The sequence below is a fragment of the Mixophyes fleayi genome, chromosome 6 (assembly GCF_038048845.1).
Source record: "Mixophyes fleayi isolate aMixFle1 chromosome 6, aMixFle1.hap1, whole genome shotgun sequence".
NCBI classification, from domain to species: domain Eukaryota; kingdom Metazoa; phylum Chordata; class Amphibia; order Anura; family Limnodynastidae; genus Mixophyes; species Mixophyes fleayi.
The window spans coordinates 2109885-2133897 of record NC_134407.1 but is presented as its reverse complement, the minus strand read 5'-3'; the positions used below and the strand labels follow the sequence as shown (position 1 = coordinate 2133897).

Here is a 24013-nt window from a genome sequence, read left to right as displayed (position 1 = left end):
CACATACTGTTTATGTTAGAGAAGGTTGGTTCACTGGTCAACATAGACGGGGCGTAGAGGGATGATTGGGGTGAGGAGTTGTGATAGAGGGCCCTGTTTGTTAATTACCACATTTCTAACACAAACCCTTTCAATCCTTGTTGCAAAGATAAGATAAATTAACAACCCATTAATTCGGACAAATTTTCGTCTTAAATTTTATTTAATCAGTCAATCCAATCACTAGAGTTATAATTAAGTCCTGTGATCACGGTTCAAAGGTGTTCCTGTGACGCGTTTCTCCACTACTGATGTGTGGTTACCTCGGATGGCTATTTGTTTGGTTCTTTTCCACTTCTCCACCTTTGATATGTGGTTTCCGCAGAGATCTTCCATAAATAAGCAGGAATTGTTTCCTATCTAAGTATATTAATTGTTATTTGATTCAGTTTTGTATCTATACTATACAAGGTATAGACTGTTATAGTCAGCTCCAGGTTTTTCTGCCTGATTGGGTTTAGAATTGTAGAAATCTTGTATGTGTAAAATAGACATTTATGGGGACTGCTCCGTACTTTGAAAACAAAAATGCAAAGCAGCAGGTATCATAGCGATGCTCTCTTCATACAATTCAACATCAGTTAAAAGAAAAGAAAATAATTGCAGGTGACCTAGTGACCCAGCCCAAGTTAACCCACTACCGGCAGAGGCCCCCTTGACCCCCAGCCCAGCCTGCCCCTGTATTTAGCACATTATAAAACGATATATACTGGCTGTACACCGTACCTGTTTGTTTTATCCTCACATGTTCTTAAATCTACAGGGATCTCTCCACTTCAATGCTTTCATCTGTGTTGTATCATCGATTCTGGCTTGTACAGCGCTGCAGAATAATAATGAGAAAAACATCTTACATGTACGGAAGCTGTACCGACATTGTTAAAAAACATTCCTCCCCTGGCACTAGGTTTGACGGAGTACATGAACCTGTATAGTGCTAATGATTAAGTTGCAATTGCAACTTGTCTTTGGTAAATGTCATGTCACTGATCTCACAATCCCTGCTGAGGTGCAAGAAATAAACATTTTCTGCATACTCTGAGGTATAGTAATAGCCCCATTATTGCAAATGTTTACATTTGTAAATTAGTTTTATAGATGCCTCCTATTGTTTATTGTAATAAACAACTTTCTTCAGGCTTATAGGCAAAAGTAGGCAGCCATCTAAGCGATATTAGCATCATTAAGCTCCGCCCCCCGCCATAAATCTACTGTGTGGCGAGAAATGCGGGAGTCTCCCGGACATTCAGGGAGAGTTGGCAAGTATCCATAAAACCCAAGTCACCAGGGCCCCACAAACTTCTGAATTCACTACAAAATCTAATTTGTATTAAAACCCTGTGTCTTGCGTATGAATCACCCAATCACTACTGTGCATGTCTGTCAGTCTGTCATCCCTCCACAATATAACACAATACATGACAATGCGCAGGGTGATGATAATCCTGCAGGCCAGGAACTCTGCTCTCCCTGTTGTAGAGACCTATGTATATAAACCATCACTAGGAGACCTGCTGAGTGCTGGCTGTAATACATCTACCTAGGTCTCTGATACTCAGAGGACTCCTCCACTGGCACCATTTTACCTCACTGGAGGGTGCTGTGTCCGCCATCTTCTTGTGGCCCGGTCCCCATGACTCCTATGTACAGTAACACAAGGACCATCCTTCTCTCTGCTCACTGATATAGTGCAGTGCGCATGCGCTCTGCCGCCGCGCTGTCTCCATGGCGACCCTGCAGCATCACGCTGCGTTACCTGGCAACCGGCAACTGGGCCCAGATCACCGGGGATGAGCTGCGGAGACACCGAGATGTCCCGAGGGGGGCGGGGCCACTTCCAGCGCACCGCGACCGCCGCTGCCGAGTATTACCGGTCCCGGCACCTCCCGGAGAGGCTGGAACAGGCCCTGACCAGCACCTTCTACCGGGGCCCGGAGGACGTGTACGGACACCTGGTACTAATACTGTAATACTGCTCTAATGTCCTGTAATACTGATATAATGTCCTGTAATACTGCTCTAATGTCCTGTAATACTGATATAATGTCCTGTCCTGTAATACTGCTATAATGTCCTGTCCCTGTACTGTAATACTGATATAATGTCCTGTCCCTGTACTGTAATACTGATATAATGTCCTGTCCCTGTACTGTAATACTGATATAATGTCCTGTACTGTAATACTGATATAATGTCCTGTCCTGTAATACTGCTATAATGTCCTGTCCTGTAATACTGATATAATGTCCTGTCCTGTAATACTGATATAATGTCCTGTAATACTGATATAACGTCCTGTCCTGTAATACTGCTATAATGTCCTGTCCTGTAATACTGATATAATGTCCTGTAATACTAATATAATGTCCTGTCCTGTAATACTGCTCTAATGTCCTGTAATACTGATATAATGTCCTGTCCTGTAATACTGCTCTAATGTCCTGTAATACTAATATAATGTCCTGTCCTGTAATACTGCTCTAATGTCCTGTAATACTGATATAATGTCCTGTCCTGTAATACTGATATAATGTCCTGTAATACTGCTCTAATGTCCTGTAATACTGATATAATGTCCTGTCCTGTAATACTGATATAATGTCCTGTAATACTGCTATAATGTCCTGTAATACTGATTTAATGTCCTGTCCTGTAATACTGATATAATGTCCTGTAATACTGTAATAATGTCCTGTCCTGTAATACTGATATAATGTCCTGTCCTGTAATACTGTAATAATGTCCTGTCCTGTAATACTGCTATAATGTCCTGTAATACTGATATAATGTCCTGTCCTGTAATACTGCTATAATGTACTGTAATACTGCTATAATGTCCTGTAATACTGATATAATGTCCTGTCCTGTAATACTAATATAATGTCCTGTAATGCTAATATAATGTCCTGTCCTGTAATACTGATATAATGTCCTGTAATACTGATATAATGTCCTGTCCTGTAATATAATATTGTTATATTGTCCTGTCCCTGTACTGTAATACTGCTCTAATGTCCTGTCCTATAATACTAATATAATGTCCTGTAATACTGCTCTAATGTCCTCTCCTGTAATACTGCTCTAATGTCCTGTAATACTGCTCCAATGTCCTGTCCTGTAATACTGCTCTAATGTCCTGTCCTATAATACTAATATAATGTCCTGTAATACTGCTCTAATGTCCTGTAATACTAATATAATGTCCTGTCCTGTAATACTGATTTAATGTCCTGTCCTGTAATACTGATATAATGTCCTGTCCTGTAATACTGCTATAATGTCCTGTCCTGTAATACTAATATAATGTCCTGTCCTGTAATACGGCTATAATGTCCTGTAATACTGATATTTAGTCCTGTCCTGTAATACTGATTTAATGTCCTGTCCTGTAATACTGATATAATGTCCTGTAATACTGTAATAATGTCCTGTCCTGTATTACTGATATAATGTCCTGTAATACTGCTATAATGTCCTGTCCTGTAATACTGCTATAATGTCCTGTAATACTGATATAATGTCCTGTCCTGTAATACTAATATAATGTCCTGTAATACTAATATAATGTCCTGTCCTGTAATACTGATATAATGTCCTGTAATACTGATATAATGTCCTGTCCTGTAATATAATATTGTTATATTGTCCTGTCCCTGTACTGTAATACTGCTCTAATGTCCTGTCCTATAATACTAATATAATGTCCTGTAATACTGCTCTAATGTCCTGTCCTGTAATACTAATATAATGTCCTGTAATACTGCTCTAATGTCCTGTCCTGTAATACTAATATAATGTCCTGTAATACTGCTCTAATGTCCTGTACGGTAATACTGATATAATGTCCTGTCCTGTAATACTGCTATAATGTCCTGTGCTGTAATACTGATATAATGTCCTGTCCTGTAATACTGATATAATGTCCTGTCCTGTAATACTGCTATAATGTCCTGTCCTGTAATACTGATATAATGTCCTGTCCTGTAATACTAATATAATGTCCTGTCCTGTAATACTGATAAAATGTCCTGTAATACTGATATAATGTCCTGTCCTGTAATACTCCTATAATGTCCTGTGCTGTAATACTGATATAATGTCCCTGTCCTGTAATACTGATATAATGTCCTGTGCTGTAATACTGATATAATGTCCCTATCCTGTAATACTGATATAATGTCCTGTCCCTGTACTGTAATACTGATATAATGTCCTGTACTGTGATACAATGTCCAGTCCCTGTACTGTAATACTGATATAATGTCCAGTCCCTGTACTGTAATACTGATATAATGTCCTGTAATACTGATATAATGTCCTGTCCTGTAATACTGATATAATGTCCTGTCCTGTAATACTAATATAATGTCCTGTAATACTGCTCTAATGTCCTGTCCTGTAATACTAATATAATGTCCTGTAATACTGCTCTAATGTCCTGTACGGTAATACTGATATAATGTCCTGTCCTGTAATACTGCTATAATGTCCTGTCCTGTAATACTGATATAATGTCCTGTCCTGTAATACTAATATAATGTCCTGTCCTGTAATACTGATATAATGTCCTGTAATACTGATATAATGTCCTGTGCTGTAATACTGATATAATGTCCCTGTCCTGTAATACTGATATAATGTCCTGTGCTGCAATACTGATATAATGTCCCTATCCTGTAATACTGATATAATGTCCTGTCCCTGTACTGTAATACTGATATAATGTCCAGTCCCTGTACTGTAATACTGATATAATGTCCTGTCCCTGTGCTGTAATACTGATATAATGTTCAGTCCCTGTGCTACTTATATAATGTCCTGTACTGTGATATAATACTGATATAATATCCTGTACTGTGATATAATACTGATATAATGTCCTGTAATACTGATATAATGTCCAGTCCGTGTCCTGTAATACTGATATAATGTCCTGTACTGTACTGTAATACTGATATAATATCCTGTGCTGTAATTCTGATATAATGTCCTGTCCTGTAATACTGCTATAATGTCCTGTCCTGTAATACTGATATAATGTCCTGTCCTGTAATACTGCTCTAATGTCCTGTCCTGTAATACTGACATAATGTCCTGTAATACTGATATAATGTCCTGTCCCTGTAATATAATATTGTGTTATTGTCCTGTCCCTGTACTGTAATACTGCTCTAATGTCCTGTCCTATAATACTAATATAATGTCCTGTAATACTGCTCTAATGTCCTGTCCTGTAATACTGCTATAATGTCCTGTCCTGTAATACTGATATAATGTCCTGTCCTGTAATACTGATATAATGTCCTGTCCTGTAATACTGATATAATGTCCTGGCCTGTAATACTAATATAATGTCCTGTCCTGTAATACTGATATAATGTCCTGTAATACTGATATAATGTCCTGTCCTGTAATACTGATATAATGTCCTGTGCTGTAATACTGGTATAATGTCCCTGTCCTGTAATACTGATATAATGTCCCTGTCCTGTAATACTGATATAATGTCCTGTGCTGTAATACTGATATAATGTCCCTATCCTGTAATACTGATATAATGTCCTGTCCCTGTACTGTAATACTGATATAATGTCCTGTACTGTGATATAATGTCCAGTCCCTGTACTGTAATACTGATATAATGTCCAGCCCTTGTACTGTAATACTGATATAATGTCCTGTCCCTGTACTGTAATACTGATATAATGTCCAGTCCCTGTCCTGTAATACTGATATAATGTCCAGTCACTGTGATATAATATCCTGTCCCTGTGCTGTAATACTGATATAATGTCCAGTCCCTGTACTGTAATACTGATATAATGTTCAGTCCCTGTGCTGTAATACTGATATAATGTCCAGTCACTGTGATATAATATCCTGTCCCTGTGCTGTAATACTGATATAATGTCCAGTCACTGTGATATAATATCCTGTCCCTGTACTAAAATACTGATATAGTGTCCAGTGCTTGTACTGTAATACTGATATAATGTCCTGTCCCTGTCCTGTAATACTCATATAATGTCCTGTCCCTGTACTGTAATACTGATATAATGTTCAGTCCCTGTGCTGTAATACTGATATACTGTCCAGTCACTGTGATATAATATCCTGTCCCTGTACTATAATACTGATATAGTGTCCAGTCCCTGTACTGTAATACTGATATAATGTCCTGTCCCTGTACTGTAATACTGATATAATGTCCAGTCCCTGTACTGTAATACTGATATAATGTCCTGTCCCTGTACTGTAATACTGATATAATGTCCTGTCCTTGTACTGTAATACTGATATAATGTCTACTCACTGTGATATTATACTGCTGTAATGTCCTGTCCCTGTACTATATTACTGCTATAACGTCCAGTCATTGTGATATAATGTCTTGTCCCTGTACTGTAATACTGATATAATATCCTGTCCCTGTACTGTAATACTGATATAGTGTCCAGTCCTTGTACTGTAATACTGATATAATGTACTGTCCCTGTACTATATTACTGCTATAACGTCCAGTCACTGTGATATAATGTCCAGTCCCTGTACTGTAATACTGCTGTAATGTCCTGTCTCTGTACTGTAATACTGCTATAACGTCCAGTCATTGTGATATAATGTCCGGTCCCTGTACTGTAATACTGATATAATGTCCTGTCCCTGTACTATATTACTGCTATAACTTCCAGTCACTGTGATATATTGTGCTGTCCCTTTACTGTAATACTGCTATAATGTCCAGTCTTGATATAATGATATAATGTCCAGTCTGACTTCCAGGGCCTCTCCCCTACATGGCGTATGTGTGCCCATAATTCTGTCAGTGGGGTCACCACATGGGTCACCACCATCCGCTGACAGTTATAGAGCTTTATGAATGAGCCCGGTTCCAGGTACTGAGTGTTACTTCAGTGATCGCAGGAGATGTGTCCCCCATAAAGCTGATTTAAGGTTATAAAATGTTTGAAAAATAGGCTTCTCAATATTAGAAATAATTTATTCAAATATATAAATATATAGCTTATTAAAGCAGTACATAATCTCTCTCCCCATCTCGAATGAAACCATTTAATTCTTGTGAACATATAGACAGAGAAGCTGTACATGTTCTGTATGATAATATATCCGTGTGCAGGTATGCTCTCAGTGCGAGTACCAGTGCAATTGTATTGGAGTATTTATCAATAAAACGGTAACGGTTTGGGGAGTCTATTATTATTGTTATTATTATCATTATTATTATTATTATTAGGTGCTGAATTTATTTTTAACTTTTTGGCATAATAGACAAGTGGCTTATACTGGTAACATTATATATCTAGGGGTCCTAATGTTGCTGTGGAAGAGCCCCCCTATTGGAGATAAAAGGAACAGATAGCAGTGATATATGTCATGCTTATTATGTTATATACTATGTCATTAATCAGGATTCTATATGACATAGTAATGACCCCAATACCCCCATTTATTTTCTAGTTGAAGTGAAACATAATGTTTACATCATATTGGGGTACTGCCATCCCCCGTTATCATGTAAGATATCATCATCATCATTTATTTATATAGCGCCACTAATTCCGCAGCGCTGTACAGAGAACTTGCCTCATTGGAGCTTACAGTCTAAATTCCCTAACACATACACACACTAGGGTCAATTTGTTAGCAGCCAATTAACCTACAAGTTTGTTTTTGGAGTGTGGGAGGAAACCGGAGCACCCGGAGGAAACCCACACAAACACAGGGAAAACATACAAACTCCACACAGATAAGGACATGGTCGGGAATTGAACTCATGACCCCAGTTCTGTAAGGCAGAAGTGCTAACCACTGAGCCACCGTGCTGCCCACAATGTCCTGTTATCCATAGATTTATACAGGACAATGTTTCTACACAGTTATTCCTGTATTACGACTTACCGCAGGTATATTACTTATGTTATTTCAGGCCAATTATTTTGCCGAGTTCTCCAAGCCTCCGGTTATTAGCGACATTCGTGGGAGAAAGGTTCTGGATGGCGCAGGGAAAGCGACTCTAGAAGCAGAGGTTCTGTGCACTGTGAGGAACGCTGACAAGGTATATATATATATATTATATAATCATGCTGTATAGATGCTGCCGGACAGAAGCCCCCTCTGAAATCATCATTATTATCACGCTTTGTTCATGATGCACCAGCATATTCTGCAGCGCTGTACAACAGGGAGACTTTGACGTCATACATCCAGGGACATACACCAAGAGGGTAATGGGTACGTCATACTGAGAAACCGTAGAGAGGATGAGGCTGATGGCATTTATACTCTGGGGTAACTTCTAGTCTTTCTAGTGAATTAAAGTGGTCAGAGGGTGGACACACTTAGATGCACTGCTAGTTTATGACGGTGTCTCCAGGGATCAGAGGGTAGATGTGTTCAGTGGTAGTACCACGGCTACAGGTCCAGGAGATGATTGGGGCCTCTAGACGCCGCTCTCCGTGCGTCGGTGATGGTCCCTCCTCAGCGCACTGTGCAGAGTACAGCACCCACGCAGCTCAGCGGGGGCTGAGGACGTCTTCTAGCACATGGCCAGAGTCCATTCCCAATGTCCATCCCCCGGTGTCTATGTGACATCTGCCTCACGTTAGGTGATGTGCACATGGCAGAGACGGGTTGATACAAGAATTGCACTTTGTATAAAGATGATAGAGCACCTCACCTCTCTTATAACATTATAGTGACATTGAAGTACACACAGTAGAGTCTCTCCTTTGTCAACGCTCCCAGATCTGTCGCTGATATTCCTTTCAGAGTACGATCATTGAAGCAGTGTGAGAGTTTACATTGTGTCACCTCTTCCATCACAGCACAGATGGCACAATGCCACCTTTATCACACACCATTAACATGAAAGCACAAGGTCACCTTCTGTAAACAATATCCAGATGTCTGCCACGCTGTGTGTCACTCAAGTGGGTATTGTGTATACAGACAAAGGGTGTAACACCTGGAAATCACATTGCAGTAATCATTTCATACATTTCAGGTTGCATTAGTGCTGTTGTTTTGGGTTAGTCCACAAGGGTCTAAGATGGTAATTATCTCTGATTGTCTGTACACAGAGACGTAAGATAATGATGGACGCAGAGATATGGCATCCATGCGTATACACCATATACATACTGTGTAATCTGCACAGTGCGTGACACACGCCTGACACATACGTGTGTTGGTTATTGAGACAGTTTGTGGTGTTTATAGCATCCTACTTTCTTCTGCCTCTGCAGAGAATCTGTACGGCCATTATCTCCGCAGACTGCGAGTTTGGGCCTCTTACCTGCGAGGCAGCGGGGGCCAGCGACAGAGACAAGTCAGTAGAAGTGGCCATTGATTGGATACAAAGTTTTATAAGCTCTTCACTGAAAGGGATACAACCCAATGAGCAGGGTCAAATCGATCAGCTCCTGAGGTATGTATATAATCTGTCTAATATTATCATCATCATCAACATTTATTTATATAGCGCCAGCAAATTCCGTAGTGCTGTACAATAGGAAACAAACAAAGTAATAAAACAATACTGGGTAATACATACAGAGAGGTAAGAGGGTCCTGCTCACAAGCTTACAATCTATGGGACAATGGTTTGATACATAAGGGCACGTGCTACATCATATTGTACATTGGACCAGCTAGAATGCAAAGTTAAAAAGTATTGTGTTGCTTGTGTGATCAGTCACACAGCAATGTTGGTCAGCGGATCGTTGTCTTGTGTTAGCTGTGTAGAGGGTGGTAATAGGGTAACCTAGGGAGATTAAGATACTGGTTGAGGAATATTATAAGCTTGCCTGAAGAGGTGGGTTTTCAGAGAATGTTTGAAGGTTTGAAGACTAGAGGAAAGTCTTACTGTGCGAGGGAGGGAATTCCACAGTGGGTGCAGCCAGAAAAAAATCCTGTAACCGGGAATGGGAGGGTGTGATGAGAGTGGAAGAGAGACGCAGATCTTGTGCAGAACGGAGGTGTCGAGTTGGGAGATATTTTGAGACAAGGGAGGAGATGTATGTTGGTGCAATTTTGTTGATGGCCTTGTATATTATAACAATTTTATATTGGATTAGTTGAAAAACAGGCAACCAATGTAGAGACTGACAGAGTGGCTCAGCAGAGGAAAAACGGTTAGTAAGGTAAATCAATCTAGTCGCTGCGTGCAAAATAGATTGTAGGGGTCCAGTCTGACTTTGGGAAGACCAGTAAGGAGGGAATCACAATAGTCGATGCGGGAGATGATGAGTGCAAGAACTACAGTGTCTTGTGTGAGATATGTGCGTATTCTGGAAATGTTTTTTAGATGTATGTAGCAGGATTTAGATATAGAGTTGATGTGGGGAACAAAGGATAGGTGTGAGTAAAGGATTACACCTAGGCAGCGAGCTTGCGGGATGGGATTTATGGGCGTGTTATCAACAGAAATAGAAATGTCAGGTAGGAATAATAATAATACAATGCAACCTATGTAAGATCATCAGTGTGTAAAGACGTGGCGTTTGCTTTAAACATTCCCCCCAATGGCTTCTTGAGATCAGGAACCACCGAATCAGTTACCAGTTAAATGCCGACCATTAATATTGAAAAAAAACACCACAGTGCAGCATACATAAAACTGTTGTGATCGCCGATTGATCCACCCGTATCCCAGAAGTCCAACAGGTCCAATTGAATTCTGGCTGCTTGACCTGATAACCACTTCCTGTTGTGTAAGACCATACATGGCCAGCGGCCCGTTCCCTCACACAGCGTATAACCCTGCATGCTGGTAATGACTGTCTATAGGTGATGAGAGTGCCGGGATCTCACAGCTCATTGGCTGCAGGTTATGGTATAGATTATATATGTGATGGGAGGGCCGGGATCTCACAGCTCATTGGTTGCGTGTTTCTTATATTTAGTGACTTTTTGAAGCTGAAGAAGGAGGAAGAAAGAGAAAGATTTGGTGAACAAGTGACAGTTCCGGCCCCCGCAGAGTCTGTGCCGCCCCCGGCAGCTTCACCCTCATCTGGGAAGAAGAAAGGAAGCGGTAAAGGTGATAATATACAGACATTACACATATACTGCATGATGTCATTATACGGACAGGTTATATATATATACATTGGATTAATGAGATCGTTGTAGAGTAGGCGGCAGTGTGTCTAGTGTATGACTGTGTCACAAGATAAATGCAGATTCTCCATGAAGTTATTCTGTGCATAATACGTATATAATCATTTACCGTCACTGTAATAATGTTCTGATATTTTGTCCGCTACTTTCTTATGAGCCGTATTAATCCTCCCCAGGTAAGAAGACGGCTGCACTAGAGAAGCCTATTCCTCCGGCGGAGCCTCCTGCAGCAGCCACTAGGGGCAGTCTTGCTGTCGGTGCAGTGTCTCTAGCTGTAGCTAAATGCAGCGCAGTGCTCAGCGACGTCCCTCTGTACTCGTATATCTCAGCGCTCAGACACCCGCAGGTACTGTGATCTGCTCCTTACTCACAGTCATTTACACTAATAACCTCTCCGGGTCTGTGTCAGGACGCAGGGTCCTGCTGACCTTTTATTTTCTCTACCACAGCCACCCACAGAGCTGGTGCTGCCGACGCCCCTGATAACGCTGCTGAGCTACGGCAAATCCTCACCGGGAAAACTGAACCTGATGAAAGAAGTCATGGTGGTTCCAAAGCCGGGGCTAACGGCTGGAGAGGTTGGCTCTGTGTTTATCTATCTGGCTTTCCAGGTGTCGTGACACTACAAGTCCCAGCATACTCTGCCAGCAATCAGATGGCGCTGGGACTTGTAGTGTCACAGGTTGGCCAGACGTGGCCTAAGGCAGTTATACTGTGTATACCTACATCTAGAGAGAGCGGCTGTGGGACAGTATCATCTGTGACAGACACTGACCGGGGGATTTTATTTATGTATTTTTACTGCAATTGTTTTGTTCAGAATTTTTTCCAACTGGAAGTTTAACCTCCCAAAACTAGAGGCTAATAACAGAGACCTGGATGTCTGTTGAGGGGGTGCGCACGGTGTGACATGGAGGGCGCAGTTAACCTGGGGAACTAGAAGACCTAGTATGTCTTTGCTGGGACTTGTAGTTCCACAAGTTGACCAAACCACGCACAGTAAAATATAAGTCAATAAAAAAACAAAAAAAACTAAAGCAAAAAAAATGTTGTCCCCAAAGTGACCTTTGTTTTAAACGTAGCAAATTGCTCGTCCTCAGTACTCAGTACCACAATGAGGGGGGTAGAAGTTATATTTATATTGTGCAGTTAGTTGGACCATATGACCAGAGCAGGGTATCTGGCACTATTACGTCAGTCTGGCACCGCCGTTCGTCAGGACAAATGCTGCAGCACTGCCCGACTTTCCACGTTATAATTTGTAATAACTATGGCCGTCCGGGGGGCTTTGACACATTACTTTATAAACGCTGCCCAACTACTCCAAATACCGTGTCAGTGTGATATAGCGATCAGCCACTGTGAACCAGAAATAGCCGTCACCCCGGGATAACCACTCATCTATCACTAGACAAGGGAGGTGCCTATTGTACCCGTCTCTTCATATGTTTGGGGTGTAAACTACATGCAGCTGAGGCCCAATCCAGAGCGCGGAGCCCCAGCGTTGTGTCCGGCGCCCCTCAGCAGACTCGGACACTGACAGGACTGGCCGAGGGATATGGCTACCACTAGACTGTATGGAAGCATTACTACAAAGTGACCTTCCAGGAACTGCTATACGGCCATTCATCTCTCTCCTTGTAACCACCGGGGCTGATCAGTGCCATGCTGGCAGAGGGAGAACTGGACTGTGATAGATGTATTGGGTGTCTTGTCCTGTATGCTCATTATGTGATGTGTTTCCCCCATTGAAGGTAACATTGTGATGCACAGTGTAATGGGAATTTTCCTATAAAGCGCTTTATCTGGTGGTTGTTTGAAATAAATACTAATTTATTCATGTTATACGATATTTGCCCGGCTGTGAGCTGGGTACAGGGAGACGGCAGCAGGTAAGCCCTGTTAAGTCTGGGTGCACCTGTTGGCATGGGGGGATCGGGCCAGTAGGAGATCTGGCTTGTGTCAGACCCCTTTCTCAATAGTTACTTTCACCTCTGAGGGCCCCTTTTCTTTCCTGGCAGTGGGCAGTAAGGGCCCCTTCTCAGCAGTGGGCTGTTTGTAATTAGTAGCGGTGCCCCTCTCAGCTCAGCACGGAGCAGGACTCGTCACTGTGATTGGAGGGAGACAAGGCTGCGCGCCACAGTCACCGAGTCTTTTACACAAGGGCCCTAAGCTGTCACCACCTCCTGGGGCCCACTTGGTTTCCATGCTGGCCAGGTAGAGCCCATGTGTGTTCAGTACCAGGGCTGATTGTAATTATTAGAGTACCAGAGAGATAAGCTCAGCACTGAAGCCCAAGGTCTAGCCTGGTGCAGGTGGGTCAGGGGCATGTAGTCCCACTGGTACAGGCAATGGGAGAGCACTCAGATCTGCCCTTTATATTTCCTGCCCATAAAACTCTGATCCCCGCTCTGACCAGAATACCACGGCAGCCTCATTATGCCGGTCACACCGCCTCTGAAGGCTGTACAACCCTCCGTTTCTCCGTGCAGGAACCTCTTTCCTTTGGTTTAATTCTTTGTTACCCCATCTGCCAAAAGTAACCAGACAGAGCAGCAGGTTAGGCTGCTATGAACAAGGGCGGCCTAATGTGATAGGAGCAGTCCCTGGGGTTATCCCTGTAATAGGGGTCTGAGGAGCTCCATCCTCAGCCTGTACCCGGCAGTGTCTGCGGAGACGTGATCCTTGATGTGTGAGTCTCAGTAGAAGTCTGAATTCTGTAACTGAAACCCTAATATGTCTGTACGTTCAGCAGGATGTATAACATACAGGGTTAGGGGCTGTGTCACCCATGCTGCTAATGACACCCTTATCCTGAAGATATCCTGCTAGTTCCACCCTGTCTGACCGGGCGCAGGGCAGCTATAGATCGCCCCCTCTGTCCGTGCAAGTTGTTGCACTGTCATGTATAATATATAATGCTCCCTATCAGCTGATTACTGATGTGCTGTATTCTTATATCTTCTCCTTCCAGAGCCTGGACATGGCCTCATCCCTCCAGTCACAGATATCGAAGCAACTTTATAGTAAGAGCGGGGTAAGTACATATATATATATATATATATATATATATATATATATATATATGTATATCAGTCATCACTACAGTGACGCGGTTACTGTAGGAATATACAGAGCTCAGCTTCCATTATATACATTTATAATGTCCCTATAGAGAGGGTGACGTTTGAGGGAATTAATATATTTGCATATAGTAACTGGGGGCACTTGTACACTGATACCTTATTATACTGTGTGTATATATACACTGCAGGGAGTGTTATATAGAGACATAACCGCTGTCCTCTACACCTCCCGGGATAGATGTGTCTGGGAGACATAATGTGAGATACAGACACAGCCTATAATGGACAGAGTCTATTTGAGTTATTTAATAGATGATACAGCATCTATCTGGCCGAACGAGAGAGAGGATCGGACATTCCAATGTCCTTTCAAAGAGCAATTCAATATTTTCTCTTTTCAGAGGCAGCTTTAAGTGACTCTCACTCAGCTCTTCAGAGACGTAAACAGCACTTTGCTGGCTGTGTGAAATGTCAGGGTGTCCGATGGGCTCATCTCGCCCGTGGAATGACAGCAACAGACCCTATGTCTTCTTTTCTCCTGTTTCATTCCAGCAATCGGTAATTAAGAGCGTGTCCACGCTGGGCTGCCTGGTATTAGGGTGCGACCGTATAGACCAACCCCTGGATTTAATAGGAGAAGCCTGCCAACACCTCGCTCTGGAGCTAGGAACTAATGTGTTTATAGCCATAAATTGTGCAGCCCACGAATTAATGGACTATGTGAGTAATGCGTCGCGTTGCTTAATTGAAAGTGTTCTCTGTGTTTATTATTTAAGTTTGATTTGATTTCTCTCTCCTGACCTCTGTCCTTATTAAACGTGTTCCCTACTCAGAGGCTGCAATGAAATCCATTCTCCTTATTTCCATCTCCCCTTAGAGCAAAGGGAAATATGAAGTCAGCAGCGGAACGTGGAAGAGTCCTGATGAATTGGTTGATCTATATGTGGATTTAATTAGCCGCCATCCAGCTGTGGTGGCCTTAGTGGACCCTTTTAGGAAAGAGGTAAATAGCCTGTTATAGTCGCTCCTCCGCTGAGACATACATGACGGCTGCTGTGATATTTGTGGGTGTCTGTACGATCCCTGGACACTGTATATTCTCATCTTACTACGCTGGCTTTATGCTGCCCCTGTCATATTTTTTGTTTCTACGTCCCAGTGGGGCTGGGGGATGGCGTGGCGTACACCAGATTGGATGGCGCATCTTGTGTGAGATCGCTCTGAGCATGCCCAAAATGTGGGCGCACACAGATGAGCCTACTCAGACCTGCAGAAACACCCCTGATCTGTTGGAGCTGCTATAGGGCAAATGCTAATACTCCCTGATGGCGACTTGTTATAAACTAGGCGCATGTGCTGCAGATGCAAGATGCCTAGGGAGGAAGTGTGTCCATCGTGAGGTGCTAATAAAGTTATATAGTAACGTAGTGGATGAATCGGCTCTAATGCCTTGTTATGATTGGTTATTGTCTAACCATGTGACTGCTGTCGCTCCTCTGTCACTAAGACAAGGTGGAGACAAGAACATTGGTGAAACGAGTAACAAAGTAATAAGTGGGGTGTTCTATAACAGTGTAATTACATTGTCCTTTGTGGGCTGATGGTGGGTGTTCATTACATCCTGTGCCTGGAAGATGATGCTGTAAAACACAACGTCTCCAAGTATAGCTGCCATTTTTTCAGTGGTGCTTAAAAAATGGAAACAAAATATCTGATGATCACGACGGGTTAAATCGCCAATTTGTATAAATGTTTCAGTGTGAGACCTGAGGATTTGTGTTTCCTAATGGAACTGAGCGGCAGCACGGTGGCTAAGTGGTTAGCACTTCTGCCTGACAGCGCTGAGGTCATGAGTTCAATTCCTGACCATGGCCTTATCTGTCTGGAGTTTGTATGTTCTCCCCGTGTTTGCGTGGGTTTCCTCTGGGTGCTCTGGTTTCCTCCCACACTCCAAAAACATACTAGTAGGTTAATTGGCTGCTCTCAAATTGACCCTAGTCTGTGTGTGTATGTTAGGGAATTTAGACTGTAAGCTGCAATGGGGCAGGGACTGATGTGAATGAGTTCTCTGTACAGCGCTGCGGAATCAGTGGCGCTATATAAATAAATGGTGATGATGATGATGATGATGAGCGCCTAACTGCTATACCTTCATTATTATTATTATTGTTATTATCATCCTAGATTTGTAATGCGCCACAGTGCTCCGCAGCGCCGTGCAGTAGGGAAAACAGGACATACATCAAACAGGACATACGTCAAACAGGACATACGTCAAACAGGACATACATAAAACAGGACATACGTCAAACAGGACATACGTCAAACAGGACATACGTCAAACAGGACATACGTCAAACAGGACATACGTCAAACAGGACATACATCAAACAGGACATACATAAAACAGGACATACATCAAACAGGACATACATCAAACAGGACATACATCAAACAGGACATACAAGGTAGACCTAATGCAGACATGAATACAAAGAGTATGAAGGACCCTGCTCATCAAACAGCTTACATTCTACGTTATACCGTCTTCTCGGTCTCCGTGTGAGTGCTCTGAACGCGGCTATAACCCCTCCTCAGCCACTCCCCTAGCGGCTCAGAGCTGGTGATGTCTGGCACGCATAGTCTTGTGATAAATGAAGATTTCCCCCTTTAGCGCCACATTGAACGTAATTCAGGAACTTAAAAGTGATTTAAAAATTCTAAAAGTAACTGTTACATATTTGTCTATAACTGACGCTGAAGCCATCATTACCCTGTGTCAGGCGTATGGTACCTGTGTTCTGTCAACGGACAGGAATTGTTCTATTCCGCACTTATTATTTCCCAGGATGGTGGTTTCTTTCATCCACAATAGACACTGCACTGAGATTACTCCAGCCCTGTAACACATTATGTATCAGCCTCTGCAGGAGGCCTTCACCATGGTCATAAAGTTTCCCTTCCCACCAATGTGCAGCGGGCAGGATCCATGTGCCCAGCCCGGCATTATACTGAACCCAGGTCTCTCTGTGTTTGGACAGGACAGGGAGCAGTACCAGACCCTGGGAAAGGCCATTGGTTCCAGATGTTATATAATGGCTGAGATGGCGTTGGATACAGTCACTCAGTTCCTCCAAACCAGTAACACTGCGCTGTCCAGCGGCCCCATCCTCAAATATACCAATGAAACAACGGTGTCTGATCTGCTGGAGCTGGTGCGACTGATGGAGGGTAAGACATGTAGATGGCCTGTGCGGAATATGTCTGCCTCCATGGTCCCATCCCCCATGACCTGGCGTTTTATATCATCATATTACTTTATATAGCTCCACCAATCCCGAAGCGCTGTACAGAGAATGTTGTCATTCTCATCTGTATTCAGTTCACTGTCTGTATCACCAGTACAGCTTAACACATACTGATGACTTACTGCGTCCTCTCACAAGGAGATCACAAGAATACAAGTCGCCAGTCCAGTCTGTTATATACAGTTACACAAGGGGTTAATGGGAGCGCGCACTGTGTGTATATGAGATATCAGCCTGTTATAGTTACACGAGGGGTTAATGGGAGAGCGCACTGTGTGTATATGAGATATCAGCCTGTTATAGTTACACGAGGGGTTAATGGGAGAGCGCACTGTGTGTATAGGAGATATCAGTCTGTTATAGTTACACGAGGGGTTAATGGGAGAGCGCACTGTGTGTATATGAGATATCAGTCTGTTGTAGTTACACGAGGGGTTAATGGGAGAGCGCACTGTGTGTATATGAGACACTGATCTGTTATAGTTACACGAGGGGTTAATGGGAGAGCGCACTGTGTGTATAGGAGACACTGATCTGTTATAGTTACACAAGAGGTTAATGGGAGAGCGCACTGTGTGTATATGAGACACTGATCTGTTATAGTTACACGAGGGGTTAATGGGAGAGTGCACTGTGTGTGTATATGAGACACTGATCTGTTATAGTTACACGAGGGGTTAATGGGAGAGCGCACTGTGTGTATATGAGACACTGATCTGTTATAGTTACACAAGGGGTTAATGGGAGAGCGCACTTTGTGTATATGAGACACTGATCTGTTATAGGTACACGAGGGGTTAATGGGAGAGCGCACTGTGTGTATATGAGACACTGATCTGTTATAGTTACACGAGAGGTTAATGGGAGAGCGCACTGTGTGTATATGAGACACTGATCTGTTATAGTTACATGAGGGGTTAATGGGAGAGCGCACTGTGTGTATATGAGACACTGATCTGTTATAGTTACACGAGGGGTTAATGGGAGAGCGCACTGTGTGTATATGAGACACTGATCTGTTATAGTTACATGAGGAGTTAATGGGAGAGCGCACTGTGTGTATATGAGACACTGATCTGTTATAGTTACACGAGGGGTTAATGGGAGAGCGCACTTTGTGTATATGAGACACTGATCTGTTATAGTTACACAAGAGGTTAATGGGAGAGCGCACTGTGTGTATATGAGACACTGATCTGTTATAGTTACACAAGGGGTTAATGGGAGAGCGCACTGTGTGTATGAGACACTGATCTGTTATAGTTACACGAGGGGTTAATGGGAGAGCGCACTGTGTGTATATGAGACACTGATCTGTTATAGTTACACAAGAGGTTAATGGGAGAGCGCACTGTGTGTATACGAGATATCAGTCTGTTATAGTTACACGAGGGGTTAATGGGAGAGCGCACTGTGTGTATATGAGACACTGATCTGTTATAGTTATATGAGGGGTTAATGTGAGAGCGCACTGTGTGTATATGAGACACTGATCTGTTATAGTTACACGAGGGGTTAATGTGAGAGCGCACTGTGTGTATATGAGATATCAGTCTGTTATAGGTACACGAGAGGTTAATGTGAGAGCGCACTGTGTGTATATGAGACACTGATCTGTTATAGTTACACAAGGGGTTAATGGGAGAGCGCACTGTGTGTATATGAGACACCAGTCTGTTATAGTTACACGAGGGGTTAATGGGAGAGCGCACTGTGTGTATATGAGACACTGATCTGTTATAGTTATATGAGGGGTTAATGTGAGAGCGCACTGTGTGTATATGAGACACTGATCTGTTATAGTTACACGAGGGGTTAATGGGAGAGCGCACTGTGTATATATGAGATATCAGTCTGTTATAGGTACACGAGAGGTTAATGGGAGAGCGCACTGTGTGTATATGAGATATCAGCCTGTTATAGTTACACGAGGGGTTAATGGGAGAGCGCACTGTGTATATATGAGATATCAGTCTGTTATAGGTACACGAGAGGTTAATGGGAGAGCGCACTGTGTGTATATGAGATATCAGCCTGTTATAGTTACACGAGGGGTTAATGGGAGAGCGCACTGTGTGTATATGAGATATCAGCCTGTTATAGTTACACGAGGGGTTAATGGGAGAGCGCACTGTGTGTATATGAGACACTGATCTGTTATAGTTACACGAGGGGTTAATGAGAGAGCGCACTGTGTGTATATGAGATATCAGCCTGTTATAGTTACACGAGGGGTTAATGGGAGAACGCACTGTGTGTATATGAGACACCAGTCTGTTATAGTTACACGAGGGGTTAATGGGAGAGCGCACTGTGTGTATATGAGATTTCAGCCTGTTATCGTTACACGAGGGGTTAATGGGAGAGCGCACTGTGTGTATATGATATATCAGCCTGTTATAGTTACACGAGGGGTTAATGGGAGAATGCACTGTGTGTATACGAGATATCAGTCTGTTATAGTTACACGAGGGGTTAATTGGAGAGCGCACTGTGTGTATATGAGACACTGATGTTATAGTTATATGAGGGGTTAATGGGAGAGCGCACTGTGTGTATATGAGATATCAGCCTGTTATAGTTACACGAGGGGTTAATGGGAGAGCGCACTGTGTATATGAGACACCAGTCTGTTATAGTTACACGAGGGGTTAATACTGTTTCGTTACAAGTATCCAGCAGTTTTAGAACATCCATTTACATGTTGCTCAGACATTGTCGCTGTTTCCATTATGATTACAGGAATACAATTGACTTCTGCCCTCGCATTAAACACTCCACAACTCCGCACTTACATTCCGATACTACATTACATTTGGTGACCTTGATTAATCAGAGAATAAGACCCCAGCGGCGCTCCAGACGCTTCCTGTCCGCTATGATCTGTAATGTTTTCTACCTTTTCTTTCATCTTATTCTTGTTTTTCAGGAGAGAAGCTCGTCAGTGTTTTGGGGTGTACATCGGAGGAGTGTTCTGGGGACAGCCTCACAGATCTGGTACCCGCTTCATTAATGCCATCTTATTTCATGTAGTACAGTGAGAGGGGAACAGAGACATTATTACATATATACAGCAATGAGGCAGAATCCTGTGCCTGGCGCTTATCATCGGGTCATTAGATTGTTAGTATCCCTCATTGTGACATGGCAGACAGTGAGAGATACTGTGCGGGGTATAACTCTGCCCACTGCCCGGTATATAGGGTATGACCCAGTCCTGTGTTATATCCCCTCTGCCGGGTATATAGGGTATGACCCTGTCCTGTGTTATATCTCCTCTGCCCGGTATATAGGGTACGACCCAGTCCTGTGTTATATCCCCTCTGCCGGGTATATAGGGTATGACCCAGTCCTGTGTTATATCCCCTCTGCCGGGTATATAGGGTATGACCCTGTCTGTGTTATATCTCCTCTGCCCGGTATATAGGGTATGACCCAGTCCTGTGTTATATCTCCTCTGCCGGGTATATAGGGTATGACCCAGTCCTGTGTTATATCCCCTCTGCCGGGTATATAGGGTATGACCCAGTCCTGTGTTATATCTCCTCTGCCCGGTATATAGGGTATGACCCTGTCCTGTGTTATATCTCCGCTGCCCGGTATATAGGGTATGACCCAGTCCTGTGTTATATCCCCTCTGCCGGGTATATAGGGTATGACCCTGTCTGTGTTATATCTCCTCTGCCCGGTATATAGGGTATGACCCTGTCCTGTGTTATATCTCCTCTGCCCGGTATATAGGGTATGACCCAGTCCTGTGTTATATCTCCTCTGCCGGGTATATAGGGTATGACCCTGTCCTGTGTTATATCTCCTCTGCCCGGTATATAGGGTATGACCCTGTCTGTGTTATATCTCCTCTGCCCGGTATATAGGGTATGACCCTGTCCTGTGTTATATCTCCTCTGCCCGGTATATAGGGTATGACCCAGCCCTGTGTTATATCTCCTCTGCCCGGTATATAGGGTATGACCCAGTCCTGTGTTATATCCCCTCTGCCGGGTATATAGGGTACGACCCTGTCTGTGTTATATCTCCTCTGCCCGGTATATAGGGTATGACCCTGTCTTGTGTTATATCTCCTCTGCCCGGTATATAGGGTATGACCCAGTCCTGTGTTATATCCCCTCTGCCGGGTATATAGGGTATGACCCTGTCTGTGTTATATCCCCTCTGCCCGGTATATAGGGTATGACCCTGTCCTGTGTTATATCCCCTCTGCCCGGTATATAGGGTATGACCCTGTCCTGTGTTATATCTCCTCTGCCGGGTATATAGGGTATGACCCTGTCCTGTGTTATATCCCCTCTGCCCGGTATATAGGGTATGACCCTGTCCTGTGTTATATCCCCTCTGCCCGGTATATAGGGTATGACCCTGTCCTGTGTTATATCCCCTCTGCCGGGTATATAGGGTATGACCCTGTCCTGTGTTATATCTCCTCTGCCGGGTATATAGGGTATGACCCTGTCCTGTGTTATATCCCCTCTGCCCGGTATATAGGGTATGACCCTGTCCTGTGTTATATCCCCTCTGCCCGGTATATAGGGTATGACCCTGTCCTGTGTTATATCTCCTCTGCCCGGTATATAGGGTATGACCCTGTCCTGTGTTATATCTCCTCTGCCGGGTATATAGGGTATGACCCAGTCCTGTGTTATATCTCCTCTGCCCGGTATATAGGGTATGACCCTGTCTGTGTTATATCCCCTCTGCCCGGTATATAGGGTATGACCCTGTCCTGTGTTATATCTCCTCTGCCGGGTATATAGGGTATGACCCTGTCTGTGTTATATCTCCTCTGCCGGGTATATAGGGTATGACCCTGTCCTGTGTTATATCTCCTCTGCCCGGTATATAGGGTATGACCCTGTCCTGTGTTATATCTCCTCTGCCGGGTATATAGGGTATGACCCTGTCCTGTGTTATATCCCCTCTGCCGGGTATATAGGGTATGACCCTGTCCTGTGTTATATCCCCTCTGCCCGGTATATAGGGTATGACCCTGTCTGTGTTATATCCCCTCTGCCGGGTATATAGGGTATGACCCTGTCCTGTGTTATATCTCCTCTGCCGGGTATATAGGGTATGACCCTGTCTGTGTTATATCTCCTCTGCCCGGTATATAGGGTATGACCCTGTCCTGTGTTATATCTCCTCTGCCGGGTATATAGGGTATGACCCTGTCCTGTGTTATATCCCCTCTGCCCGCTATGAACCTATATACCGGGAGGTATGTTATAACTCTGTCTCTCTCCTCCAGGCTGTGGGGCTTGGGATGAGCTTCATCAAGCTGGGAGGTCTCCTGCGTGGCGAGAGGACGGACAAATACAACCGTCTGCTGGCAATAGAGGAGGATCTGGCGCACAGCGGCAGACTAGGTAATAATGAGTCTATTATCTGTCACCACAGGGGGCGGCCACTGATTTGTGCTGATTGTCTCCATAAATGTCATCACGTTTACAACAAGCTGCTTCCAAAAACTTCACAGCAAATCCAGCAGCCGATATGCCCCGGAAACCATCATTCACAAAGATACTTATTACACACAGTATATCATATATTGTGCGTATATATAACAGTTATAGGTATGCCCCAGGAGAGGTATATAGTGTGTGGTGTTGCTGGCCCCTCTGGTGGTGACGTATGTGCCCTGATTGTACACAAAGTGACCGCATCTGCTGTTCTACTTCTAGGCTCAAGGTCCCCGTTCCAGTTCCCTGCACTCTGGAGCAATTCACAGAGTAATCTGCCGGCCGAGGAAGATACGACCGTGAGAGGGTAAAGGCCAGAAGAGACGTCACATCACCGGCCCAGGTCAGACGCCGGCACTTTGCTGTTGTACTGCAGCCCGGAATATACTGGGGAAATATAAAGGATAAAGGATGTAGCGTCTAAAAATAATGATTAAAAAGAAACCAAAGTCCAGTGTTTCCCGATAATCCCCCCACAGGGGACGCAGGGTTTCATCTGTACATAATAAGTATATATATATATCTTACAGCGTTCTTATCTCTCCCGATAAACTGGATTATACCTCTGTATACTGCGTCTGATTTATCAGTGGTTGTATAGGGAATACACATGTACACCATGGTGGTGGGACTCGGTGACTGGATCTGATCTCGGTAGTGTGTAGCAGAGCCGCTACGTGCGGACAGATCTCGGTAGTGTGTTGCAGAGCCGCTACGTGCGGACAGATCTCGGTAGTGTGTTGCAGAGCTGCTACGTGCGGACAGATCTCGGTAGTGTGTAGCAGAGCCGCTACGTGCGGACAGATCTCGGTAGTGTAGCAGAGCCGATACGTGCGGACAGATCTCGGTAGTGTGTAGCAGAGCCGCTCAGTGCGGACAGATCTCGGTAGTGTGTTGCAGAGCCGCTCAGTGCGGACAGATCTCGGTAGTGTGTTGCAGAGCTGCTACGTGCGGACAGATCTCGGTA

At 43.7% G+C, this 24013-nt stretch overlaps 1 protein-coding gene and 1 long non-coding RNA gene across 4 annotated transcripts; one reads left to right on the top strand and one right to left on the bottom strand.

The window, feature by feature from the left end:
- Positions 1 to 221: 221 nt before the first annotated feature.
- LOC142160706 (uncharacterized) lies at positions 222 to 1997 on the bottom strand. Of its 2 annotated transcripts, none has more exons than XR_012693287.1 (3): positions 1626 to 1997; positions 766 to 862; positions 222 to 399 (listed from the first exon to the last, which is right to left on the bottom strand). It is a non-coding gene; the product is annotated as an uncharacterized LOC142160706 (long non-coding RNA). The 2 variants fall into 2 exon arrangements; XR_012693288.1 differs by lacking the exon at positions 222 to 399 and adding an exon at positions 446 to 553.
- ENO4 (enolase 4) lies at positions 1740 to 23500 on the top strand. Of its 2 annotated transcripts, XM_075215583.1 has the most exons (13): positions 1742 to 1994; positions 7988 to 8116; positions 9306 to 9487; positions 10965 to 11098; positions 11355 to 11524; positions 11628 to 11756; positions 14153 to 14215; positions 14817 to 14984; positions 15142 to 15267; positions 17306 to 17495; positions 20502 to 20569; positions 22836 to 22953; positions 23269 to 23500. In XM_075215583.1, the coding sequence occupies exons 1-13, from the start codon at positions 1830 to 1832 to the stop codon at positions 23355 to 23357; spliced, it is 1731 nt and encodes a 576-aa protein (XP_075071684.1). In that variant the 5' UTR covers positions 1742 to 1829; the 3' UTR covers positions 23358 to 23500. The 2 variants fall into 2 exon arrangements, with proteins under 2 accessions (XP_075071685.1, XP_075071684.1); XM_075215584.1 differs by lacking the exon at positions 14817 to 14984 and having other exon boundaries at positions 1740 to 1994.
- Positions 23501 to 24013: the final 513 nt, after the last annotated feature.

Excerpts from the sequence above, each read along its gene's own strand:
- ENO4 (XM_075215583.1), top strand. The coding sequence starts at position 1,830 with ATGAGCTGCGGAGACACCGAGATGTCCCGAGGGGGGCGGGGCCACTTC. Across the intron at positions 14,216-14,816 it reads AACTTTATAGTAAGAGCGGG|CAATCGGTAATTAAGAGCGT; the intron begins GTAAGTACATAT and ends GTTTCATTCCAG. Across the intron at positions 17,496-20,501 it reads GCTGGTGCGACTGATGGAGG|GAGAGAAGCTCGTCAGTGTT; the intron begins GTAAGACATGTA and ends CTTGTTTTTCAG.